At 47.1% G+C, this 20,767-nt stretch overlaps 6 protein-coding genes across 6 annotated transcripts; 3 read left to right on the plus strand and 3 right to left on the minus strand.

Moving 5' to 3' along the window:
• Positions 1 to 169: 169 nt before the first annotated feature.
• On the minus strand, positions 170 to 2,279 carry N7483_005288 (uncharacterized protein; the record flags this gene model as incomplete). Its single annotated transcript, XM_057088725.1, has 2 exons — positions 170 to 2,124; positions 2,237 to 2,279. 2 exons carry the CDS (start codon positions 2,277 to 2,279, stop codon positions 170 to 172), a joined length of 1,998 nt encoding a protein of 665 aa, XP_056948554.1.
• Positions 2,280 to 2,887: 608 nt separating this feature from the next.
• N7483_005289 (uncharacterized protein) lies at positions 2,888 to 4,572 on the minus strand (the record flags this gene model as incomplete). The annotated part of the gene is made up of 2 exons (XM_057088726.1): positions 2,888 to 4,412; positions 4,487 to 4,572. 2 exons carry the CDS (start codon positions 4,570 to 4,572, stop codon positions 2,888 to 2,890), a joined length of 1,611 nt encoding a protein of 536 aa, XP_056948555.1.
• A 930-nt stretch (positions 4,573 to 5,502) lies between these two features.
• On the plus strand, positions 5,503 to 6,199 carry N7483_005290 (putative ubiquitin conjugating enzyme (UbcK); the record flags this gene model as incomplete). Its single annotated transcript, XM_057088727.1, has 3 exons — positions 5,503 to 5,609; positions 5,707 to 6,039; positions 6,097 to 6,199. 3 exons carry the CDS (start codon positions 5,503 to 5,505, stop codon positions 6,197 to 6,199), a joined length of 543 nt encoding a protein of 180 aa, XP_056948556.1.
• A 714-nt stretch (positions 6,200 to 6,913) lies between these two features.
• On the minus strand, positions 6,914 to 8,900 carry N7483_005291 (NupC/NupG family nucleoside CNT transporter; the record flags this gene model as incomplete). Its single annotated transcript, XM_057088728.1, has 3 exons — positions 6,914 to 7,195; positions 7,261 to 8,548; positions 8,596 to 8,900. The coding sequence occupies 3 exons, from the start codon at positions 8,898 to 8,900 to the stop codon at positions 6,914 to 6,916; spliced, it is 1,875 nt and encodes a 624-aa protein (XP_056948557.1).
• Positions 8,901 to 10,993: 2,093 nt separating this feature from the next.
• Positions 10,994 to 12,775, plus strand: N7483_005292 (putative CECR1 family adenosine deaminase; the record flags this gene model as incomplete). The annotated part of the gene is made up of 2 exons (XM_057088729.1): positions 10,994 to 11,120; positions 11,172 to 12,775. The coding sequence occupies 2 exons, from the start codon at positions 10,994 to 10,996 to the stop codon at positions 12,773 to 12,775; spliced, it is 1,731 nt and encodes a 576-aa protein (XP_056948558.1).
• A 989-nt stretch (positions 12,776 to 13,764) lies between these two features.
• atg2 (uncharacterized protein) lies at positions 13,765 to 20,371 on the plus strand (the record flags this gene model as incomplete). The annotated part of the gene is made up of 4 exons (XM_057088730.1): positions 13,765 to 13,926; positions 14,027 to 19,300; positions 19,370 to 20,299; positions 20,354 to 20,371. The coding sequence occupies 4 exons, from the start codon at positions 13,765 to 13,767 to the stop codon at positions 20,369 to 20,371; spliced, it is 6,384 nt and encodes a 2,127-aa protein (XP_056948559.1).
• Positions 20,372 to 20,767: the final 396 nt, after the last annotated feature.

Below are 20,767 nucleotides of genomic sequence, written 5' to 3' on the forward strand. Positions count from 1 at the left end.
TGGTATTGGATATAATCAGCTGGATGAAGACGCAATGGGCAGATCTATATGCTTCCAACATGGCGAGTACTGAGTGTAGACTCGGACATCAGCGTCAAACATCCCAGCACCGTTACAAAAAAAAAGAAAATGAAACGCTGCAAAAAATCAGTGAGAAGGACGTGGGCAATCAGCTCATGTTCTCTGTTCCCATCCATCGTACTTCGTCAGCCTGTCTCTCGAGTGCTCGCCGCATGGTCTCTTCGTATCGTCTCTCTTTCTCCCACTCATCTCGTTGCTTATCGCGCAACTCTTGTCGGGTCTGTTCGTCGACCTCAGCATGCATAAACCACTCATCTTCTTCTTCCTCCATGCCTGAATCAGGCGGGAGAGAGAACTTGATGCGTCCAATCCGCTCTCCAGTCCACACCAGGAGTTCGTCTCCGGTGAGATTTCCGCCTGTTGGGAGGATCTTTCGTGCAACCTCATTGTTGGTGTTATCGGATTGGGAACCTGGCCAGAGTCCACGAGGTTGTGATCCTGCATTCTGGTTGGAGATTGACGATTGATTGCGTCGGGATGATGTGTATTGTGGCTCAGAGGTATTGAGATTCCAGCGACGAACCTCGGATCGGCCGTTTCGCTCAACCCATTTGATATTTCCTTCGGAATCAGAGTAGACAAGACGATTTCCATGAGAGGCAACTGATAGAAGCTTGGAACTGGCGGCACTTTGCCGATTCTTGTATCGTGGCGTTAGAGTGGATGATCTATCCGAAGGGTTGCTTTGGGGATCTTGAGAGGTGGAGCTGAGATCGTATAGCTCCAGAGATCCTCTGCCATTGTATTCACCACATGCCACAACAGTGTGTGATGTAGGATAATCAGAGTCTTTGAAAACAGGGAATCGGGGCTCGGGGGCAGATGTAAGCCCACAAAGACGACCACCGGAGTGAACAGTACTCTGTAGACGAGGGAAAAACCGACGATCATAGCAGAGGATGCTGGGGAAGCGACCTGCGAGGATAATACTATTTACATTGGGGGCAGGTGGATGAAGAATGGAAAGAGGGCCAGGTTGGAAGAGCGGCGCATAGTTAGTATCATCTGAGGGGTCCGGGCTGCGAATGCGATGAGGAGGTAGTCCATTTGGCTGAAGTTTCAGTAACGGGAAATCCGGATGGGGAAAGATATCCAGTTCGGGGAAAGATGGGTTCGGATTATTTTCGCATCGTAGACTGATTGCTTCCTCTTCCTCAGTGGCGGATAACCTGGCATCATATATTTGAAGACTGAGTGTGGTGGCTAGGGTTAGTGGAACAGAATAATCCGTCTCTTGCGAAAGTGCAAATATGGACCACGGATAGCGTTGCTGCGAGATCAACTTCAAGGTCTCCAAATCGACTTCATTGAGAACATTCCCAGCTGCTAGGTAGGCCCGATGCCGAAAAGAGTCTATACTGACCCCTTCGCCTAAGTTGATAAACTCAAGCGATGATTTGGCAGCGGAATGGTCTCTCCGTCGAGACAAATTTTTCATGAGCAGGCCTGTTTCACTGCGACCCAGGATATTGCCCTTGCTTGACTGCGATTCACCAGTGTGAGAATGATTCAGATCCCAAATGCAGACACTTCCGTCTTCTAAGGGCGCAACAATTTTGTTTTGCCTGGCAGAACTCCAGTCTTTCAACAAACCCATGCCTTTGATTTCATGAAGCGCGGGCTTTCGTGATCCTTCGTTACTTGTCACAGGCTGCTGTATCCAGGATAAAGACATGGGTCCATGACGTGCAATATATTCTGAGTACCAATCAACATGTTCTCCCTGGATTGACGAGTCCCAATCCGACGCTGCCCGGGCTCTTTCACTCAGCGATAGTCCTCCAGGTTCGTCCGAGTGGCTACCTTCCGATTGAGGCGCTGGAGGTTGAATAAGATCGCGCAAAGAGTTCTGTCCCAATGTACTCAAAGGCGTTGTCGAATGCGCGAGGAGGCTTTCCGATATCCGGCCTGCCGGACGAGAAGACCGTAGGGCGGCCCATGATTCCTCATAGCAGTGCAGCTTCCACAGGTTATTATCACGAGCGAGGTCAAAGAACTTCTTAGAAACTGATTGAAGCTGTACTTTATCAGACGGGGGAAGGACTGGTTATCGTGCGACGTTATCAGTGGGTCGTGTGGTTCTCTGTTTTGCTTTGCTTTTCTTTTTGCAAGTGGGTGCGGGGAAAAGTTGGAGGGGGTTTTCGGCGGCGCTTACGTTCGATGATTTTGGTTAGGATCTCTACCGGCAACTTGTCCATGAGGGAGGTCTGGGCGATGGCAGCATCGGGGGCAGATGAAGATAGACGAGAGAATCACGGAGTTGTCTTGTTATGTTTCGCCTGGAGAAAGTTCCAGATGTTCTTCCCCGCGATCTGCAAGGTTATCACGTGGCCTAGGGCAAGATGAGGTACACACAGAGAGTATAGAAACGTGAACGTTCAAGTTCTAGTAGGTGATCTATAGTATAAAAATATTCAAAAGTCAGTGTGCATAGGCTCACTTGAATCTATTAAAATGCGAGATTTGGAGTTGCATGTACATTGAACTTCCAGCTGCCAGTGGTCAGATAACAACCATCTTACTCTGTACACCGGGAGTATTTCCCGTATGCAGTCAACATTAGAATCAAACTCAAATGGATCGGTTGAAATCTCTATGACGAGGATGAAAAAGATATAATACATTAGACAATACATAAAACATGGGATCCCCACTGGGAGACTTGATGTCCAACAGACAAAACGCCCACCAAAGCCATTTCCCTGCCCCGCCAACATTAAAGTCGTGAGTGGTCATAAACAACAACATAGCCAGGCATGATTTGCGCAGGAGCTGAACAGTCAATATGTGAAACATGGAGCTTGCATCACTCCTCGGGCTTGAAGACAGCGTCCTTGCATAGAATGGTCACTTTCTTGAAAAATCGGCGCCATTCTAGCGGATCACCTTTCACTTTGACGAATTCGACTTCAAAGATCCCTTCTGATACGCATTCAATAAGGACTTTGCCTTGAATTTGACATAAGCGGCCATCCTTGGTGACAACTCGAATCATTGCAGATGTGTCTCCAGCGGTAACAGCAGGCACTGATGGAACTGGAACTCCAAGTCGATGAAGAGCTTCGCAAATTAGAGGTACCAGGAGCTTGAGTTCCCATGCCGAGTAAAATCGAGTCATCGACCGGGATGGAATGATATCTTGAAACTTCTGAGCATTTTGAGTGCGGCTAACGGGAACAGACGGTTGCTGAGAGAATTGAGACATGGATGGTTCATCTTCCAGATGGTTGATGATTACCGCATCTTGGGTGTTAGATAGCTTTCCAGAGGGCTGAGTGGATGAAAAGGCACCAGAAGTCATATCAGGAGCATCCCAGTCCATAACCATCGCCCCGGCGGGCATTTCAGGCTGTGTAGAGGAAAAGCCCGTACCATCAGCGCCATCCATGTCCGTATCCATATCCATTGTATCCAAGCTTCGACTCGCACCTTTTCGCTTCTGAGAAAGTGGATCTTGGCTAAAGTCAATATGCAGGGACTCAAACATCGACGTTGCCAGGTTGATCGGGTCCCTGAGTTTTCCGTCTGATGAAAGGAATCTGTTTGAACGTGTATACCACGGATGCCTTCGAACATCCTCTAGGGAGAATCGAGATTTTGGATCCACGGTCAACATGCCCCTCAACAAGGATAACGTAGCTGCAGGAAGCTTCTGCCATAGCTCATCTGTCGTGCGTGAATTCGTAGCTAGGTACTCGTGGAACTCATAGCTGTCGTCAGTAGGGCTATCCCACGGGGTATTGCCTGCTAGAAGAACAAACAGTACAATGCCACAAGACCAAATGTCCACCAGATCTGGGTGATACCCCGGTCCCTTATTTTGACCTCGGGTACTACAGGTGATCACCTCCGGGGCGATGTATGGTGGACTTCCACAGAAAGTGGACGACAACTTCCTCGACCCCTTGTACTCAAATAATGCCGCCAGCCCAAAATCCGCGATTTTCAGATTCCCATCAGCTGTGAGCAGCATGTTTTCCGGCTTAATGTCCCGATGACCGACGCCCTTTGAATGCATGAAGCCCACAGCACTAATGAGTTGTGAGAAGTAAACGTGGGCAATGTCCTCTCCAACACCCTCGTCGGCCTCAATCTTGTCAAAGAGATCTCCACCCTCGGCCAATTCCATCGCGATCCATCGCCAGATAGGGTCCTCGCCGGTTTGATAGAAAGTGATGATATTATTATGTCCACTGACATGCTTATGAACCGATACTTCTAGTGACAATTGTCTTGTGCTGATCTTTCCGTGCTTTGCGGCGTATTCTTTGTGAATGTACTTGACGGCGAATACCGGATTGTTCGAGTCCAAGGGGCAGGCTTTTTTGATGCTTGATTATTTGAAAACAGTTCATTAGCTTTCTTTGTATACATATTGATTTCATGCAATAGCGGATCCACTCACCAGGCATAAGCGCCTTGTCCAATTGTCTTGGAGACGATTCGGAAAGGCACGTCGTTTGGCAACGGAGCCAACTGGGAATGCTGCATCTTTGGCCCAAATTCAAGTTCAGGTTATGATAAACTGAGCAGATGAAAATGGGACGAGAGCCTTAAAAAGACCAATTCAAATGAGGTGGCTTGAGAGGGAATTGGCAGTAAGGGTAATGACTCTAATGAGACGCGCAGGATAAGTGCATGTGGGACGCGAGCGCGGGGCGCCACTTAGACCTATTTTGGAAGTTTGTTGATTCTGCCTAAAAACCTCACTAAGGGATTGTAGCATTTGAAGTAGTAGCCTTAATGGGCAATTGTAATAAAGAGAAACCATTGTGAATATTCCATGAAAATATTAGAAATGTTAAGATTAAAATATCAAGATACTTAAAGTGGTTCTATTTAATGTTCTAAGCCCAATACTTAATAGTAATAGATCTTTGACCCGCCGATCGCACTAGGATGTTTCACGCATTTGCTCTTAACATGTTAGAAAGATCTACAGCTCATGTAGGTGCTAAATTCATTTCTGATTAGCATTATTTGAATTTCCATTTTATTCCTCTTTATACATTTAATTTCTTTTTCCCTTAAATATTTTGTTCACCATATCACTGACATGATGCGTCATTTAATAATTAGGATGAAAAAGGCTCCAATGTTAAGCGGGGATCATGGTTGCCCGGGACTCCAGTAAACAAGACTAGTTGGCGCTTAATCTCTCAATATTCTCTTCTCTTTCTTCTCTCCCTTTACCTTCACCACACTAAGCTCCTTCAAACCTTAGATTTTCACTCCTCTTCCGTCTGGCTTTGTTGCTTTGAACTTTGGTCGTTATTGCTAGTGGGTCTTCTGTTTTCAGATTCGTCATTCCAGATAGCAACCCTCGTGCTACTGTTACTCGCATTCCAGTCACCTCGGGAATCTGCGGACCTTTACCGATCGCTCGAATTTAAAGATCCCTTGCACTTCTGCTCTCTCATAATGGACTACAACATGGAAGATACTCAGAATTCGGCGCCCGACGCCCTAGAAGCTACCAAGCTGAATTCCTCCGCTCAGCGAAATGACACCCAGAGCGTGACCAAGCGGTTAGTAACTTTGTTCCCCCTGCATCAAGTCCAGGGACTTGAATATCCCTTTAGCCAATCATGATTTACTGACCTGGCCAATTTTGGCTGCCTTTAGCCTGCAGGCCGAGTTGATGCAGCTGATGCTGGCGCCTTCGCCCGGTATTTCCGCTTTCCCCGACGCCGATGGAAACCTGCTCTCGTGGACTGCAACTATCACTGGCCCGACCGAGACTCCTTACGAAGGCTTAACATTGAAGTTGTCTTTTGCATTCCCCAACAACTACCCCTACTCTCCTCCGACCGTCCTGTTCAAGACTCCGATCTACCACCCCAATGTTGATTTCTCCGGCCGTATCTGCCTGGATATTCTGAAGGACAAATGGAGTGCTGTGTACAATGTCCAGAGTGTGCTCCTGAGTCTACAAAGTCTCTTGGGTGAACCAAACAAGTAGGCACTTTATGAGCTCAACTTAGCCTGGGAATACAATACTAACAACACAAATAGTGCGAGCCCGCTGAACGCCCAAGCTGCAGACCTCTGGGACTCTGACCAGGAGGAGTTCAAACGCCATGTTCTAGCTCGACACAAGGACCTTGATGACGAGTAGACTCACAAATATCATGTTTGAACATTGTGGTTTGCGTCGACTTATGAGATCAACACCTATCCTCAAATAGAGGAAGGTGTGGACAACGCACGACAAATGCATACTGGCCGGGTTCATTGGGAAAGGAGTTTTCGTTTTTCTTTGGGGTTATTCTCATCTATTATTCATTTTATTTTTATTCCCGACCGAGTATAGGCGCGTGCAGCCCTGATTTTGCACCCGCAACTTGTACCTTCTTGATGCCCTTTCTTGTTTTCTCTATGTCCCTTGAAAACTTGTACAAGTGGTAATGAATTTCTGTACTGTGTATTCCAATTTAAATTTGGATCTAATTATCCGATTCCAGGCTGTACTAAGCTTGCCAGACTGGCTATCAAGCTAATGGCAAATATAGACGTTGCCAGTATCCAGATAGGTACTACCCATCTATAGACTTCTACACCTGGGCATCTATGGATGGATTAGTGGAAACTGACAGCTGGGCAATTCGAGTGATGTCTTAGGTTGTCTGGTGGTACCTACATAAAGAGTGTTCAACAGTGCAATATTTCTGTGGTGAACTGACACTTAGAAGTATTGACTATCGCAAAGTGGAAAGATTGAGAATTGAAGTTATGCATTCAAATTTTGAGAACTTTTATGATACTATTTAGGTCAATGTGATTCAAGTCGAGATTCAGATTGAAGACCAATGGTAGTATCACACTGACAGAATCAAGAAGTGCTAATATACGATTTCTCATCGGTGATGAGCATGCCCGCAATCGCCGCGCTGGTAAAGGTACTCAGCGCACCGGTGATCATAGCACTAAACGCCACACGCGAGACATCGGCACTACGACCGGGTGAGATCTGCGAGAGGACACCAATCTGGTTACCCAGGGAGCCAATGTTGGCGAATCCACACAGCGCATATGTAACAATCAGGCGAGAGCGATCCGAGAGGGAAGCGTAAGTAGCATCAGTTTGGAGGTCGTTATATGCAACAAATTCGTTCTAAATGGAAGAATTGTTAGAAATAAAGCGTCCTTCACTCAAAATTTCTTTTATCATAAACATACCGAGATAATTTTGAGCCCAATCAGCTGGCCAACCTTGAGCAGATCATCGTTGTCCCGGGATACACCAAGCAAGAATGCAACAGGGTAGCAGATATAGCCCAGAACAAGCTGCAGAGTCAATGGAGGATCATCGATATTGATATAACGGCCCCACCAAGTAAGCAGACCGTTAGCAAGACCAATCAGGGAAATGATACAGAGAAGCGTGGCACCCATCATAGCCGCAATCTTGAGACCAAGCCAAGCACCAGTAGAGAAAGCGTGAAGGGCATTCGACGCTTTATGCTCCTCATTATCAGGGATAACGACCCGACCTGCCGTCAAAGTTTCTTCCTCTTCAGGCCATCGAAGCTTCGAACAAGCCAGTGAAGCAGGAATACTCATAACGCACGAAGAGACCAGGGCCTGGGAACTCACACCCATAGCGATATATGCGATAAGAACACTACCAGCGATAGTTGCAAAGCCGGATGTCATGACCTGATGCATTTCGGCAAGAGTCATATGTGCCACGAATGGGCGGACTAACATCGCCGATTCACCTTGTCCGATGAAAGGCGAAGCAGCCGCGACGACTGCCTCGGCTCCAGAGACGCGCATACTCCAGAAGAAGAACACGGCGAACTTTCCGACGAACCATTGTAAAACACCGATATAGTAGAAGAGCTGTACGACTGAGACGAAGAAGATAATGGCAGGAATAGTGCTGACAAGGAACCAGGCACTTGGGTCGATGGGACTGGTCATGTCATAGAAGTCTTGGGCAGTTAAGAAAACCACACCATCGGATGCAAAACCTAAGAGATCACGGGCGAGGGTAGCAACGAAATTGAAAATGTCGTATCCTGCACCACTGCGAAGTACGAATAGTGCAACTAGGAATTGCACGAGCATTCCCACGATGACGGTGTGCCATACAATCTGCTTCCGGTTTCGCGATGTGAGCCATAGAAGGAAGATGAAGACTGCCAGACCAAAAAGGCTCACTGCACGGTCTGCACGATTATTTCCTTGGGTGGTAGGAGAAGCAAATGCGCCGATCAGGATAGTTCCGATGCACACGAGAGCGCTCGCAGGTAGTCGTAGCTTTTCCGGGATGAAGTTGACAACGGGACGAGCGGTATATGTCCACACAAAGAACAACGGTCTTGTGATGATGGAAATCGGGACATAGAAGAAGATTATACGTAGTGTGATGGCGAGGTAGAGGAGGAATGGAATGATCCAATTCTTGTCATGTCGATGTAGAACCAAGCTAGCGATCCACCAGCTAGCAAAGCGCATAAGTCTCTGAAGAAGAAAAATGTTGCTAGATGTGATGAATAGCTAACTCACCCGGTAAATAGAAACCAAACAACAGCGTGCGCAATATGTCTCCAGTTCCTTGTTATGCGACGGTGCCATGGCCTTGGCGCTGGCTGCGAGTCTGCTGCCTCGGCATCCTTCTCGTTGGGACTGTTCCCTTTGTTCAATGGGCTTGGATCGGGTACAACGTCTTTCTCAAAAGACAGCTCATTGCAATAAACCACCTCCTCTTCATGACCCTGTTGCGCAAAAGCTGTGTGGTGGTGATGCGTATGCTGGTGCTGATGTTCGCTTTGCAGCGCAGGGTCTAAATTGGGCGTATCTTGGGACTCCATTGTCTTCTATGTCGGTCGTAGATGAGCTAGTAGGTTATAATGAGTAAAGGTAATGATAAATGTCTGGCTTTCGCGTTGCGATTCGTTTTCGTCGCAGTATTTGTTGTAAAAAAAAGGCGCTCATGCGATCATTTCTGTGTGCTTGTGGAAGAAGCAACAACCCAGCGCTAGCACAAGGCAGTAATTACTGCTGCTAGGTCTGAAATCCGTAGGTATATGCAAAAATTAGGAGATCTGCCCACACAGCAAGGGTAGGGGAGAGCTTCTAGTGCAAGTAAAAAAAAAGATTGAAAAAAATCTCGGCGCCAACATCTCGGTAAATTCAATCTGGAAGATCCATAGTGTGGCATTTAGCTCATATTATTAAAAGATCCCTATTGGATAATTTAAATTTTAACTCATCAACCTTTCTGCGGCTGGACTTTCTACTATAGTATGGGGAAGTTGATAAGGATAGATTTCCATGTGTAAAATGGTGTGAAGGAAGCAACATCGGGGTAAATCATTTCCAAATTGTTACATGATTCTTATTTTTTCCATTTCTCATGTTAGTGCGAGCAAAGATATGTCTCTCTTGAGACCCATGTATGTAACCATATTAGACCCGGTGGATGCAAGAAAATGGCCATGGCGCACTTAGCTCGGAGCTTTAGTACGGTTCAGGGCTCTTTCTCCTTGCCACCTGGGCCCTGAATCGCCCTGAATGGATGATTGGCGCTACCAGATACCCTATTAAGGGCTTGGAATCTCCGCACCCGTGGGCCTCAAGTGCGGCAAGTGGGGAGCGTTGCAAAGGTTTTCGTAAGAAGATCGTGTGTCCTATGAGAGTTCTAATATTGTGAGTTTATTATTCATTTTGTTTAAAACTTGCAGAATCTCCCAGAAATACTTGTAGATTCAAGTTGGTTAGACCAGTTGTGGTATACATGAGTCCTCGTGTAGCCTTCATAGATGTCGTGCAGTATCATTGTAGACTCTTTGTGATCCACAACCCCAGAAATTCGTCTATGTGTCTGGTCTTGAGAGAGAATTAGAAGTCTTAGCACCAGTGAAATTGAAGGGTTGGTCATACCAGTTTTTGCTTGTACGACAATTCCAATCCAAGAGTTCAATATCAAACGATATCTTGCTTCGCTTAATCTAGTTCAAAATGTTATCCAAGGGTTTGATCGAGTTACACAGTTCCATCCTCATTACCTTACACAGATGCTCTACGGTTGAATCCTAGAGTTACTGCTACCAATTCTCTTTGAATTTTGCATGGAAAATCTCGACATCTAAATTCGATCGTGTGTTTGCTCTTTTCTTTTCTTTTTCTTCTTTTTCTTCTTTTTTTTCTTGGATGGGGCCGTGGTTAGACACGGAGGACACACTCTTTTGGCTCAGATCTGACCCACTCACGTTGTTGGAACTAAGCCGGATACCTTCCGAACATTTGAACGGTCTATTGGGAGTGACCGTATGGATCTCATCTAAGTATGTATTACTGAAGATTGCCTCTGATTGTAGATTCAAGTTAGCACTTGACTCTTGAGCACAGCCTGAGATCTTCAGGCTCGAACCTGAGGAGTCCTACCTATCATACTACTCAAGTGCTATCACTACTATTCACTAGTAGTATTGCTCGATTCACTCACTATGACGATCATTTAAACATTGAGTAAAACTCTGAGTCATTACTAGTATTACTATTATGCACTTGAATGACGAGTCGGCAGTCACAACTTCAAGTTGAAGGATAGTAGGTAGTATAAGTGGTACTAGTACTAGTGAGGTGACCTCCGAGTCGGGAGTCGGACATCTGGAGTTAAATAAATATCACTGAGGGATTACCTGGAAGGATGAATGGATAGGACGATGTAGAAAAGTTAACTAACTGAAGAAAACTTAGTTTGGATCCACTGAGGCTCATAAGCTTGGAAGTATAGACTATGGAGTCTTGCAGAAAATTGAAGCTGCGAAGCGCTGGTCAGCCGAAAGCGGAATGTCAAATGGCGGGGTGCCCCTCTCTTCAGGCCGCCCATATCTCTGGACTTGAAGCAAGCTGCAAGTCAACTCTGCTCACCTCAAATCTCCATTCAAATCAACAAATCATGACAAGCGATAAAAATCTTGAATGGGAATTGGAGGAAGGCCTTCCTCAAGTCGAGGACCCATTCATTCAGCAATATTTGAAGGGTCGTGACGCGCTTATCACAGAGGAGCAGAAACAACGTCACGGTAAGATTCAATGATCGCAACGAGAGATAAATTATGCATACTAAATAGCAGTTGAAGATGCTACTTTTCGCAGGACACTCTCCCCGATTGCTGCACGGGCTTGTCGGATTGTATCTCAGATCCGGGCTCGTGAGCACAATGAGGTCTGGACAGCTGGATTAGACCCCGCTGCGGCTCATCAGTCAGATGAGATCCTCTACCCAGGTGTTATGTTTCACCATGCAAAGGGTCGAATGGAAAATACAAAGCTATGGAAGATTGTGGAAAAAATGCCCAAGGGATCTTTATTGCATGCTCACATAGACGCGATGTTCGATATTGATTTCTTACTTGATCAAGCTTTCTCCACGGCGGGAATGCACATCGCAGCACCAGCTCCACTGATCACTCCAGAAGACTACGAAACTGCACCCTTCATGTTTAGATTCTCATCTCAGTCGCATACAAGCTCTGATCAACCCGCAATTTGGTCCGACAAATACGAACCCACGACACTGATTCCCCTTGAAACAGCCGCATCCTCATTTCCTAATGGTGGAGAAGCTGGATTCCGGGAATGGGTCAAGAGTCGGTGCATGATTATGCCTGAGCACTCGTATCAGCACCACCATGGAGTAGATGCGATTTGGGCTATCTTCAAGAGAACTTTCACAGTTATCAACTCAATTCTGATGTATGAGCCCATTTTCCGAGTCTGCTTCCGTCGAATGCTGGGGCAGCTTGCGGCTGACGGGATTCGATACGTTGAATTTCGCATCGTATTGAATCCTCTGTATCAGAGAGAGGGGAGTGATGAAGCCGAACCTGACAGAACAGAATTCTGCCGGGTTTTTGAAGAAGAAGTGGAACGTTTCAAAGAGACCGAGGAAGGGAAGAGCTTTTACGAGGCACGAATCATTTGGTGTAGCTTGCGCGCCCTCTCGAATCAAGACATCGTCGAAAGTATGAAGCAGTGCATCTCAATCAAGGAGCAATTCCCAGATTTGATCTGTGGGTATGATCTTGTCGGGCAAGAAGATGCTGGGAGGTCTTTGAAGGATCTTGTGCCGTTGCTGTTTTGGTTCAAAAAACGCTGCGCGGAGGAAGGCCAAGATATTCCATTCTTTTTCCACGCCGGAGAAACACTTGGGGATGGTGACGCGGCTGATCAGAATCTTTTCGATGCTGTATTGCTAGGGACAAGGCGCATTGGACATGGTTTCTCCCTGTTCAAACACCCACTCCTTATTGATTTGATCAAGGAGAAGAAAATCCTGGTTGAATGTTGTCCCATTTCCAATGAGATCCTTCGACTGACGAGCTCTATCAAATCTCACCCATTGCCAGCGATGTTATCCCGTGGCGTTCCTGTATCTCTTTCCAACGACGACCCTGCCATTCTTGGTCACGGGAAGAACGGATTGACACATGACTTCTGGCAAGCTTTGCAAGGCCTTGAAAACGTGGATCTCGCTGGGCTTGCAATGATGGTCCAGAATTCAATTCGGTGGAGCTGCTACGAGGATCAGTCGACAGCCGAGTGGAAGGCCGAAGTTGGGGAGGGGATCCTGGGAGAGGGACTTAAGGCTTCCCGTTTACGAGAGTGGCACTCGGATTTTGAGAAGTTCTGTGAGTGGGTTGTAATGGAATTTGCGGAGTTTGATGACGATGATTGAATCAATGTTAGATACTGCCATTCTTTTCGAAATTCAAGCCATCAAGGCACCTTAGAAGCTGAGTTGTTATGTCAAACAGGACATATATGAACTACAATCTTCCAGGCTGAAACATGCACATGTGCTTCTTCTCCCAATTTACTCATAGGCGTGCACCGACTGGTGATCTTAGTTCCCGGCCATATGGACCGACATTGACTTCGAGTGACTCTACTCTACAAGCTTCAACCCCTTTCCCGAGCTCTACAACATTCATGTTTTGTCCAACTGTAGGAAAGTGGTCTAACTCTTCTTTTCTTTCACAATATGAAGGAAAGTGTAGGGAAACAATCGCCCTACATGGCGCCATAGTAGATAGGCTGCGAGCCTCAGGCATCTAGAACACTGCTGCAGGGTTATGTAATCGGACAGTCAAACTAAGAAATTTATTCCAATTCTCATTGTCTATCTAATCGAATATTGACCTATAGAGCTGAAATTTTGCCAGAAAATATTCAAATTGCCAATGCAGTGATTACGATTCTTAACAACTGAATCTTGGACGAGAGAAGGATCCACGTAGATCTGCAACGCTGCCCAATATACTCCGTACGGAGTAGCAACTTTGAAGTCCATTTAAATATTCCCATATTTTGCGGGTATAATGGGATACATATCCGTAGAGATTAAAAGAAAGCCCAGACGATCTCGAATAGATTAGTTATCTTTTCAAATACACCGAATTCGGTTCATTCAGTACATAATCCGAAAGTGTCATCGGCACAAGAGCATTTCAGTTTGTTTACAGCGTGGTGTGGAGCCGCCTGACTGGGCGGATCACTTATCGCCTTTATCAGCTGCCCACTCCCACTCCGCACGTCATTGAATCCTCTCCTTCACCAACTCCCTCCGGGGAACTCATTAATAATTTCGTGCTTCTCTTGCTTATAATGTCGGGTATTCGGTGATCCTTTGCCTTTGCATATCTGAGCGATCCTAGCTCTTCCAAAATGGCGTACTTTCTACCTTCATTCTTTCAAAAGCGGCTGCTCAAATATGCCATCTCCCGCTTGGGACTCGTCGACACAGAGGCCCTGGATCTGGACAACTTGGGAATTCGCTGGGGACAGAGGAGCACAGTTGAGTTGCGTGATATTGGCTTAAAGCTGGAGGTAAGTATGAAAAGAAACCGTGGGGACTTTGGGAGCGTCTATTATCCCCCTTGTCATATCATAAAGATACGGAAATTCTGATATGTTTGCATCTTCACAGAAACTAGCGACTCTCGTCAACCTTCCTACGACTTGGAACCTTCTTTCTGCCCGAATCCAGCTACTCAGAATCACCATCCCGGCCGATATCTACAGCAGCGGAATCATCTTCGAAGTGAACGGTATTCATGTGCATCTGCGATGCTTGTCAGATGAACCATCATCAGGGACGCATGGAAAATCAAAGCCACAGTCTCATCCCAGTCCCGGGATACACGGATCAGGGGAGGGCCAGATTATACCCACACCGTCGAATCTCGCAGAGTCTTTCCTAGAGGCTGAGCCCCAGGAGGAAAAAGAGGAACTGCAAGCAGCTATCACATCACAATCTCATGTATTACATCAAAGATCATCATCTGCAGAAGAGGAGGATGAAGATGAAGAGCTTGGACTTGGAAACGACACACTGTCCCTTCCAAGTTTTGTTGCTGGATTCCTTAAGGGCGTGGCAGATCGGCTGCAGGTGAGGATCAAGGATCTGTCTGTACGGCTGGACATGGAGTTGAAGCAGGACGCACCATCCAAAAGACAACCAGAGGAAAAGCCAGATGTTGTCTCCTTTACTCTGAGTGTGGGTGAGATTGATGTTTACGATATTTCTGGATTCATGGCTCCCGTGAACGACTCTCTACCTGTTCGAGAAGGAAAGAGGCCGGTATCCTTAATTGATATCAACCTTGGTCTTGTTGCAGATCCATCCGTGTTTGCAAATTATTCGCGTTTCATGGCGCCTGTCTCTCCGACGACAACTATGCAATCCAAGGAAAGCCAAGCATCAAGTAGAGCGCCCTCGCCCCCTCTCTTGGATTCTCCAGGCTCAGAATCCGCGCTTGCAATGACGAGATCAACCATTTTCGGGCCACCACCACTACTCAGTCACGAATACAATGCAGACAACGAGGTTGAAGAATCGATAGTACTTTCTCACGATGGCCGTTTCTCCGACGCAGAATCGGAAACGGGAAACCCATACGACCGTTACCTTGAAGACTCTCAGGTTTTTGGAAATGATGGCCAGTTTGGAGATAGCCCTGGATATCTGCAATCCATGCTTGATACTCAATCCGATATTTCCGATTTGGAACAGTACGAAAGGCAGTATTCCGAACGGTATCGAATGGATGGGGGAGATAGAAGCTCTTATTTGAGAAGCCATTCATTCCGTACCAACGAAGACTCGCCAGAAAATGAGCCCTTGGAATATGGACACAGCTCTGTGGATTCGGAAAATCTAGGTGGAATTTCAATTCGTGGATCGCGCCATGAACCTCAATTTGAGTCCACGGCAGAGGACGTGCCCGAACCACTGTATCCTTCCTATCGTCATGAAAGCCCGGCTATGAGTCGACTGGATGATTCAAGAAACTTGTCACAGCCTCCTGCACCACCCTCCGAGTCTGGAAGTGTGGCATCGGAATCAGCCGCGCCCAGTGTAGATCTCATAGAGTCCAAGTACTTTTCTCATGATGAGGCGCAGAGCTTATACATGAGTGCTATGAGCCATGGTGATGGTCAAAGCTTCATCCCAAACATGCCAGGCGCATGGGACTCTTTTGGATCTGATCAGCAGCAGTCATACCATCCTTCCGTAGACCAGTCCCAGACTGAGGATGCGGATGGTTTACGATCCAGTCAGGATATGCAAGATGAGACGACGGTATCGACACCCAAGTTAACCGGCCCAACGGACTCCTATTTCAGTGATCAGAGACGTTCCGATGATCAGACAATATCGCAATCTGAACTACAAGACAAAAATTTGACCGCATCTTCTGCATCGAACAAGGTGACTGAGATTAAGAAGTCTGTCTTCAGTATTGACAAGATATTGATTTGGATACCTTCCCCAGTCGAGAATGAATCTGTAGAACATCCATCCCCTCAGCTGTCTTCCGCAGGAGCAGACGCAGATTCCAATGATCTTGCATATGGTGTCGAGGAGAGCATGTTCGCTTCCAAGGCATACGCTTCAACCAAGTTTCACAAATTGCCAGTCGATTCTCGGACGCTCCCTGAGACGGACAACTCAGGCCACCGCCAGAATCCCAGCATCGATGACCGGCATAAATTGGAGGTTGAAGTGTTTTCAGCTGCAGCTCATTTTGACATAGCCACTGGCTGGTTGTTGATCAAAGCAGCACAACTGATGATATCACAAGTTGCTAATGTCCCAGCGAATGATCAACCTCATGAACCATCGGCCACAGACGCAGCTCCCCAACAGACACCCTTGAATGTAACAATTCACAAAATCTCTCTCAAGTTTGTTGAGCATGTACCGGGTCATCCATATTCACCTGCATATCCTGATTCTCTGCCCTTGAGCCAACCCATTCCATCGGAGGATACTGTTCTCCAGATTGGAGTGACGGAACTCAAGATGAATTTGTCGGCAGATGGGAAGCGAACTCATCTCGGTCTCACCGTCTCGAAATTTAACTTCGGATTTGCTTCCGAGGATTTGATATCATTCAATGAGTCCCTCAAAATGCGTGAATCGACAAGAGATCTTACAACATCCTCCCAAAATGACATCTCTCTATCATTAGTAAAGTCGGCGGACTCCATCAAGGTGGAAACTAACACCCTTCCTATTCACATCAACCTCAACATACAGCGATTGGAAGAAGTTTTGGGCTGGGTGGGTGGATTGAGTACCATCCTCGAACTCGGGAGCTCCATATCCTCTGCGTCTACAATGAAAGGAGGAAACAAAGTTCCAAACAAACGGCCACGTGGTGTTCATTTCGAGACTCCAGCCCCAGAAAATGACAAGGGATCCACATCTGCAGTTCCAGTCAAGGTCAACATGCGACTTGGTGGAATCGTCCTGGACGTCACGGGTGAAACCCATTACTTAACCCTTTCCACAACCGCCGTGAAATTTGTCAGCAGATTCGAGGGAATTGGCATTCAAATTGACAAAGCAAGCCTCAATGGGCCACTTTCTCTTCATGATTTATCAGACTCACCAGCCAAAGTGACCCTGAACAACATCCGTGTCGAATTTCTCTTTGCCCCTAAAGAAACCGACCTTGATCGCTTGTTGACCCTTATCACTCCATCTCAAGACAAATATGATGACGATGACGATATTATGGTCGACACTCTTCTGCGTCAAAGGCGACAGGGATCTGTGCTTCGCACGACAATCAGCGGTTTGAAAACAACGGTGTCTAGTATTGAGGGCCTAGCTCCTCTGGCAGCCCTGGGAGCAGAGTTGGGTCGGCTTTCAAATGTCACTAAATATCTCCCGGAAGATGACCGTCCAGGTCTTCTTACCCTGACTCTGGTTCGCGAGTTCAACGTCAATGTTCATGTCGGAGGAGATGTTGGAAACATGAATGCTCGTCTAACCAATGTGGAAGCTGCCTGGATCAGCATGCCTTCTCTTATTGCGACTCAGATCAGTAGCATTATTCTCGTTCGAAACGAGACTGAAGAGCTTGTGGGTGAAGCCTTGCTTCCCGAGAAAGCTCAAGGCACAATTCAGCCTCAGCCCCCTGTCTTCATGGCTCGGTTTATCCCGGACGAAATGGATCCAACCTTCAAGATCAAGCTCCACCATCTTCGCGTGGAATATACCGTTCCTTCAGTTATGGCATTCCTTGGGCTGGGCCACGATACTACGGGGGCAGACTTGACCAGCGAAATGGCGAGCTCGATTGCCAATCTTGCTGAGCAGTCCATTCGAGCGACTGAGATGTCATGTCAGTCTCCGACGATATCAAATGCATCCAAATCACCCGCAAAACCCATGAACCTTGCACTTGTGTTCAGAGACTCTGTTATTGGACTAAATCCTCGAGGTTCGCCAGCAAATGGATTGTTTGTTCTTTCAAATGCTAAATTCAGTGGTACGATGCACAGCCAAGAGTCATCCGAAGCCACATTGGACATCAGGAAAGCGACCGTCATGATCATTGACGACGTGTCAAATGTTGGCCGGACGGACAATCTTCATCAGCGCAAATCTGCCGTCACCCACAGCGATCAAGCATCGGCTTATATTGGCGAAGGATACGTCCCGGTGACGACTATCTCCTCAGCCACCGCTGTGGTGAAGGTGATGCAACTGGCCACCGACGGAACAAAGTCCCTCGATGTTGAGTTCAGGGATGATCTTTTGATACTCGAGACATGTGCCGACTCTACTCAGACCCTAGTTGGTATTTTGAATGGCTTGCAGCCTCCAACTCCGCCAAGTGTTGTGGCCAAATATCGAACGGAAATCATGCCAATTACGGATATGATAGCTTCTCTTACAGGCGATGCGTTCTCAGCCGACGGAAACCTTCCCGCTCAGGGGAACAGTGACATAGACCTCGACAACGAGGAATATCTCCTGGATGACCAGCTTAAGAGTGAGGCTGACTACGTTATCGATTTCTCCCCACAGAATAGCTCTGGAACTGACGAGGAGCCTGAACTTCTGGGAGTGCCCGATTCTGATGAACTCCTTGACAGCTTCCATTCTCAGCGCCAGGTCTCGTCTAGCATCTCAGAACTAGAATTTCGGGAAGACCACTTTGCCAGACAGTCTGCTGTCGGCGGCACTGCTCACCGATGGGACTCGACTCACAACACATATGGTCTTTCTAATGACCTAAAACTTCAACAGAGCCCTCTTCGTCTGAGAGTACGTGACATGCATATTATCTGGAACTTATTTGATGGCTATGACTGGCAAAGAACCCGAGATACCATCTCCAAAGCAGTCAGGGACGTCGAAACCAAAGCCACAGAGCGGCGAGCGCGGGCTACTCGATTGTCACCCGAGGTCGAAGAGGAGGAAGAATCTGTCATTGGTGATTTCCTCTTCAACTCTATCTACATCGGCATTCCAGCGAACAAGGACCCACGTGAGCTTCACCGTGAAATCAACAGAGACATCAATGATTTGGCAAGTGAAACCGGAAGCTATGCGACGACCACCACGGTTACAGGCGCTACTAGTCGTCCGGGTGGTCGACCAGAAAGAGAGAAGAAGCTGCGTCTTCACCGAAGCAAACATCATAAAATGACATTCGAGCTCAAGGGTGTCTGTGCTGACTTGGTCGTGTTCCCACCGGGCTCCGGAGAGACTCAAAGCTCCTTGGATGTGCGCGTGGGAGATCTGGAAATATTCGATCATGTGCCTACTTCGACTTGGAAGAAGTTTGCGACCTACATGCACGAGGCTGGAGAGAGAGAAAGTGGAACGAGTATGGTTCATCTTGAAATTCTCACAGTCAAACCTGTTGCAGAACTTGCTGCTTCGGAGATTGTCCTCAAGGTAAGTTTTCATATTATTTATGGGATATATTCTGTTTTGCTGTATGACAGGATTCTAACATCTTCTTAGGCCACTATTTTACCTCTTCGCTTGATTGTTGACCAGGATGCTTTGGAATTTATGAGTCGCTTCTTTGAGTTCAGGGACGAGTCCGTCGAAGACGTTGGGACCCCAGGAGATGTTCCATTCTTACAGCGAGTTGAGGTGAATTCGATCAAGGTGAAGCTAGACTTCAAGCCCAAGAGGGTGGATTACGCTGGACTCCGATCCGGCCGTACGACCGAGTTCATGAACTTCTTCATTCTGGAAGAATCCGATATGGTTCTACGACATGCCATTATTTATGGCGTGTCTGGGTTTGATCGTCTCGGCGTAACCCTGAATGACATCTGGATGCCTGATGTCAAACGTAACCAGCTACCTGGCGTTCTCGCAGGTGTTGCACCTCTCCGCTCACTAGTCAATGTGGGTGGTGGTGTAAGGGACCTGGTCGTTGTTCCAATGCGAGAATACAGGAAAGATGGCCGCATCGTCCGCAGCATCCAGAAGGGGGCATTGGCATTTGCCAAAACCACATCTAATGAGCTAGTTAAGCTGGGTGCCAAGTTGGCCATTGGCACTCAGACTGTTCTTCAGGGTGCGGAAGACCTGTTGACCTCACCCAATGCCCCTGTCAGTGCTGCGGATGACGAGCGAGATGATGAGGAAGAAGTCAAGAAGATCTCTCTTTATGCCGATCAACCCATCGGTGTGGCTCAAGGTCTTCGGGGTGCTTTCCGAGGACTGGAACGAGATCTTCTTCTCGCCCGGGATGCTGTGGTCGCTGTTCCCGGTGAGGTTGTCGAGAGTGGAAGCGCCAAAGCAGCGGCCAAGGCTGTTTTAAAGCGTGCTCCGACAGTCATCCTGCGGCCTGCCATTGGCATATCCAAGGCCGTGGGCCAGACCCTTCTGGGTGCTGGTAACTCATTGGATCCAAGTAACCGGCGAAAAATGGAAGATGTAAGTTGCTATAATCCTATCGCGTTTCTCGAGGGGATAACTAACTTGTCTTAGAAATATAAACGCCACTGAGACTCTCTCTTGCTTTCCGATGATCTATGATGATTCTTCGCATTTTGCTCTTGTTTCTTTTTCTCATCTTATTCAGGTCTTTTCGATGTTTCTTGTTATCTTGTTTTTACTCGTAGATACACCCCATTCCTTTGCTGCGATGATACCACCGTCGGAACTTTAAGTTGGAAATATGACCATTTCAAATTGCTGCTCTGAATGCATGATACGGGAGTCATGGATATCTGTTGTTATGCAATTGCTATTGATCTTATATTTATCAATTGATGGGTTGCACATAGAATGACTTGCATCAATTTAAGTTGAACCCGTCCACCAGTATACCTCCAGTGCTACTAGTATTGTCCAACCTTGGAACGGACTAGGTACCTATTTCGGCCCATTTAGCATTTGCGG

Source organism: Penicillium malachiteum (assembly GCF_028827825.1).
Source record: "Penicillium malachiteum strain IBT 17515 chromosome Unknown utg000002l:1.0-8849297.0:1.0-8852440.0, whole genome shotgun sequence".
NCBI lineage: Eukaryota > Fungi > Ascomycota > Eurotiomycetes > Eurotiales > Aspergillaceae > Penicillium > Penicillium malachiteum.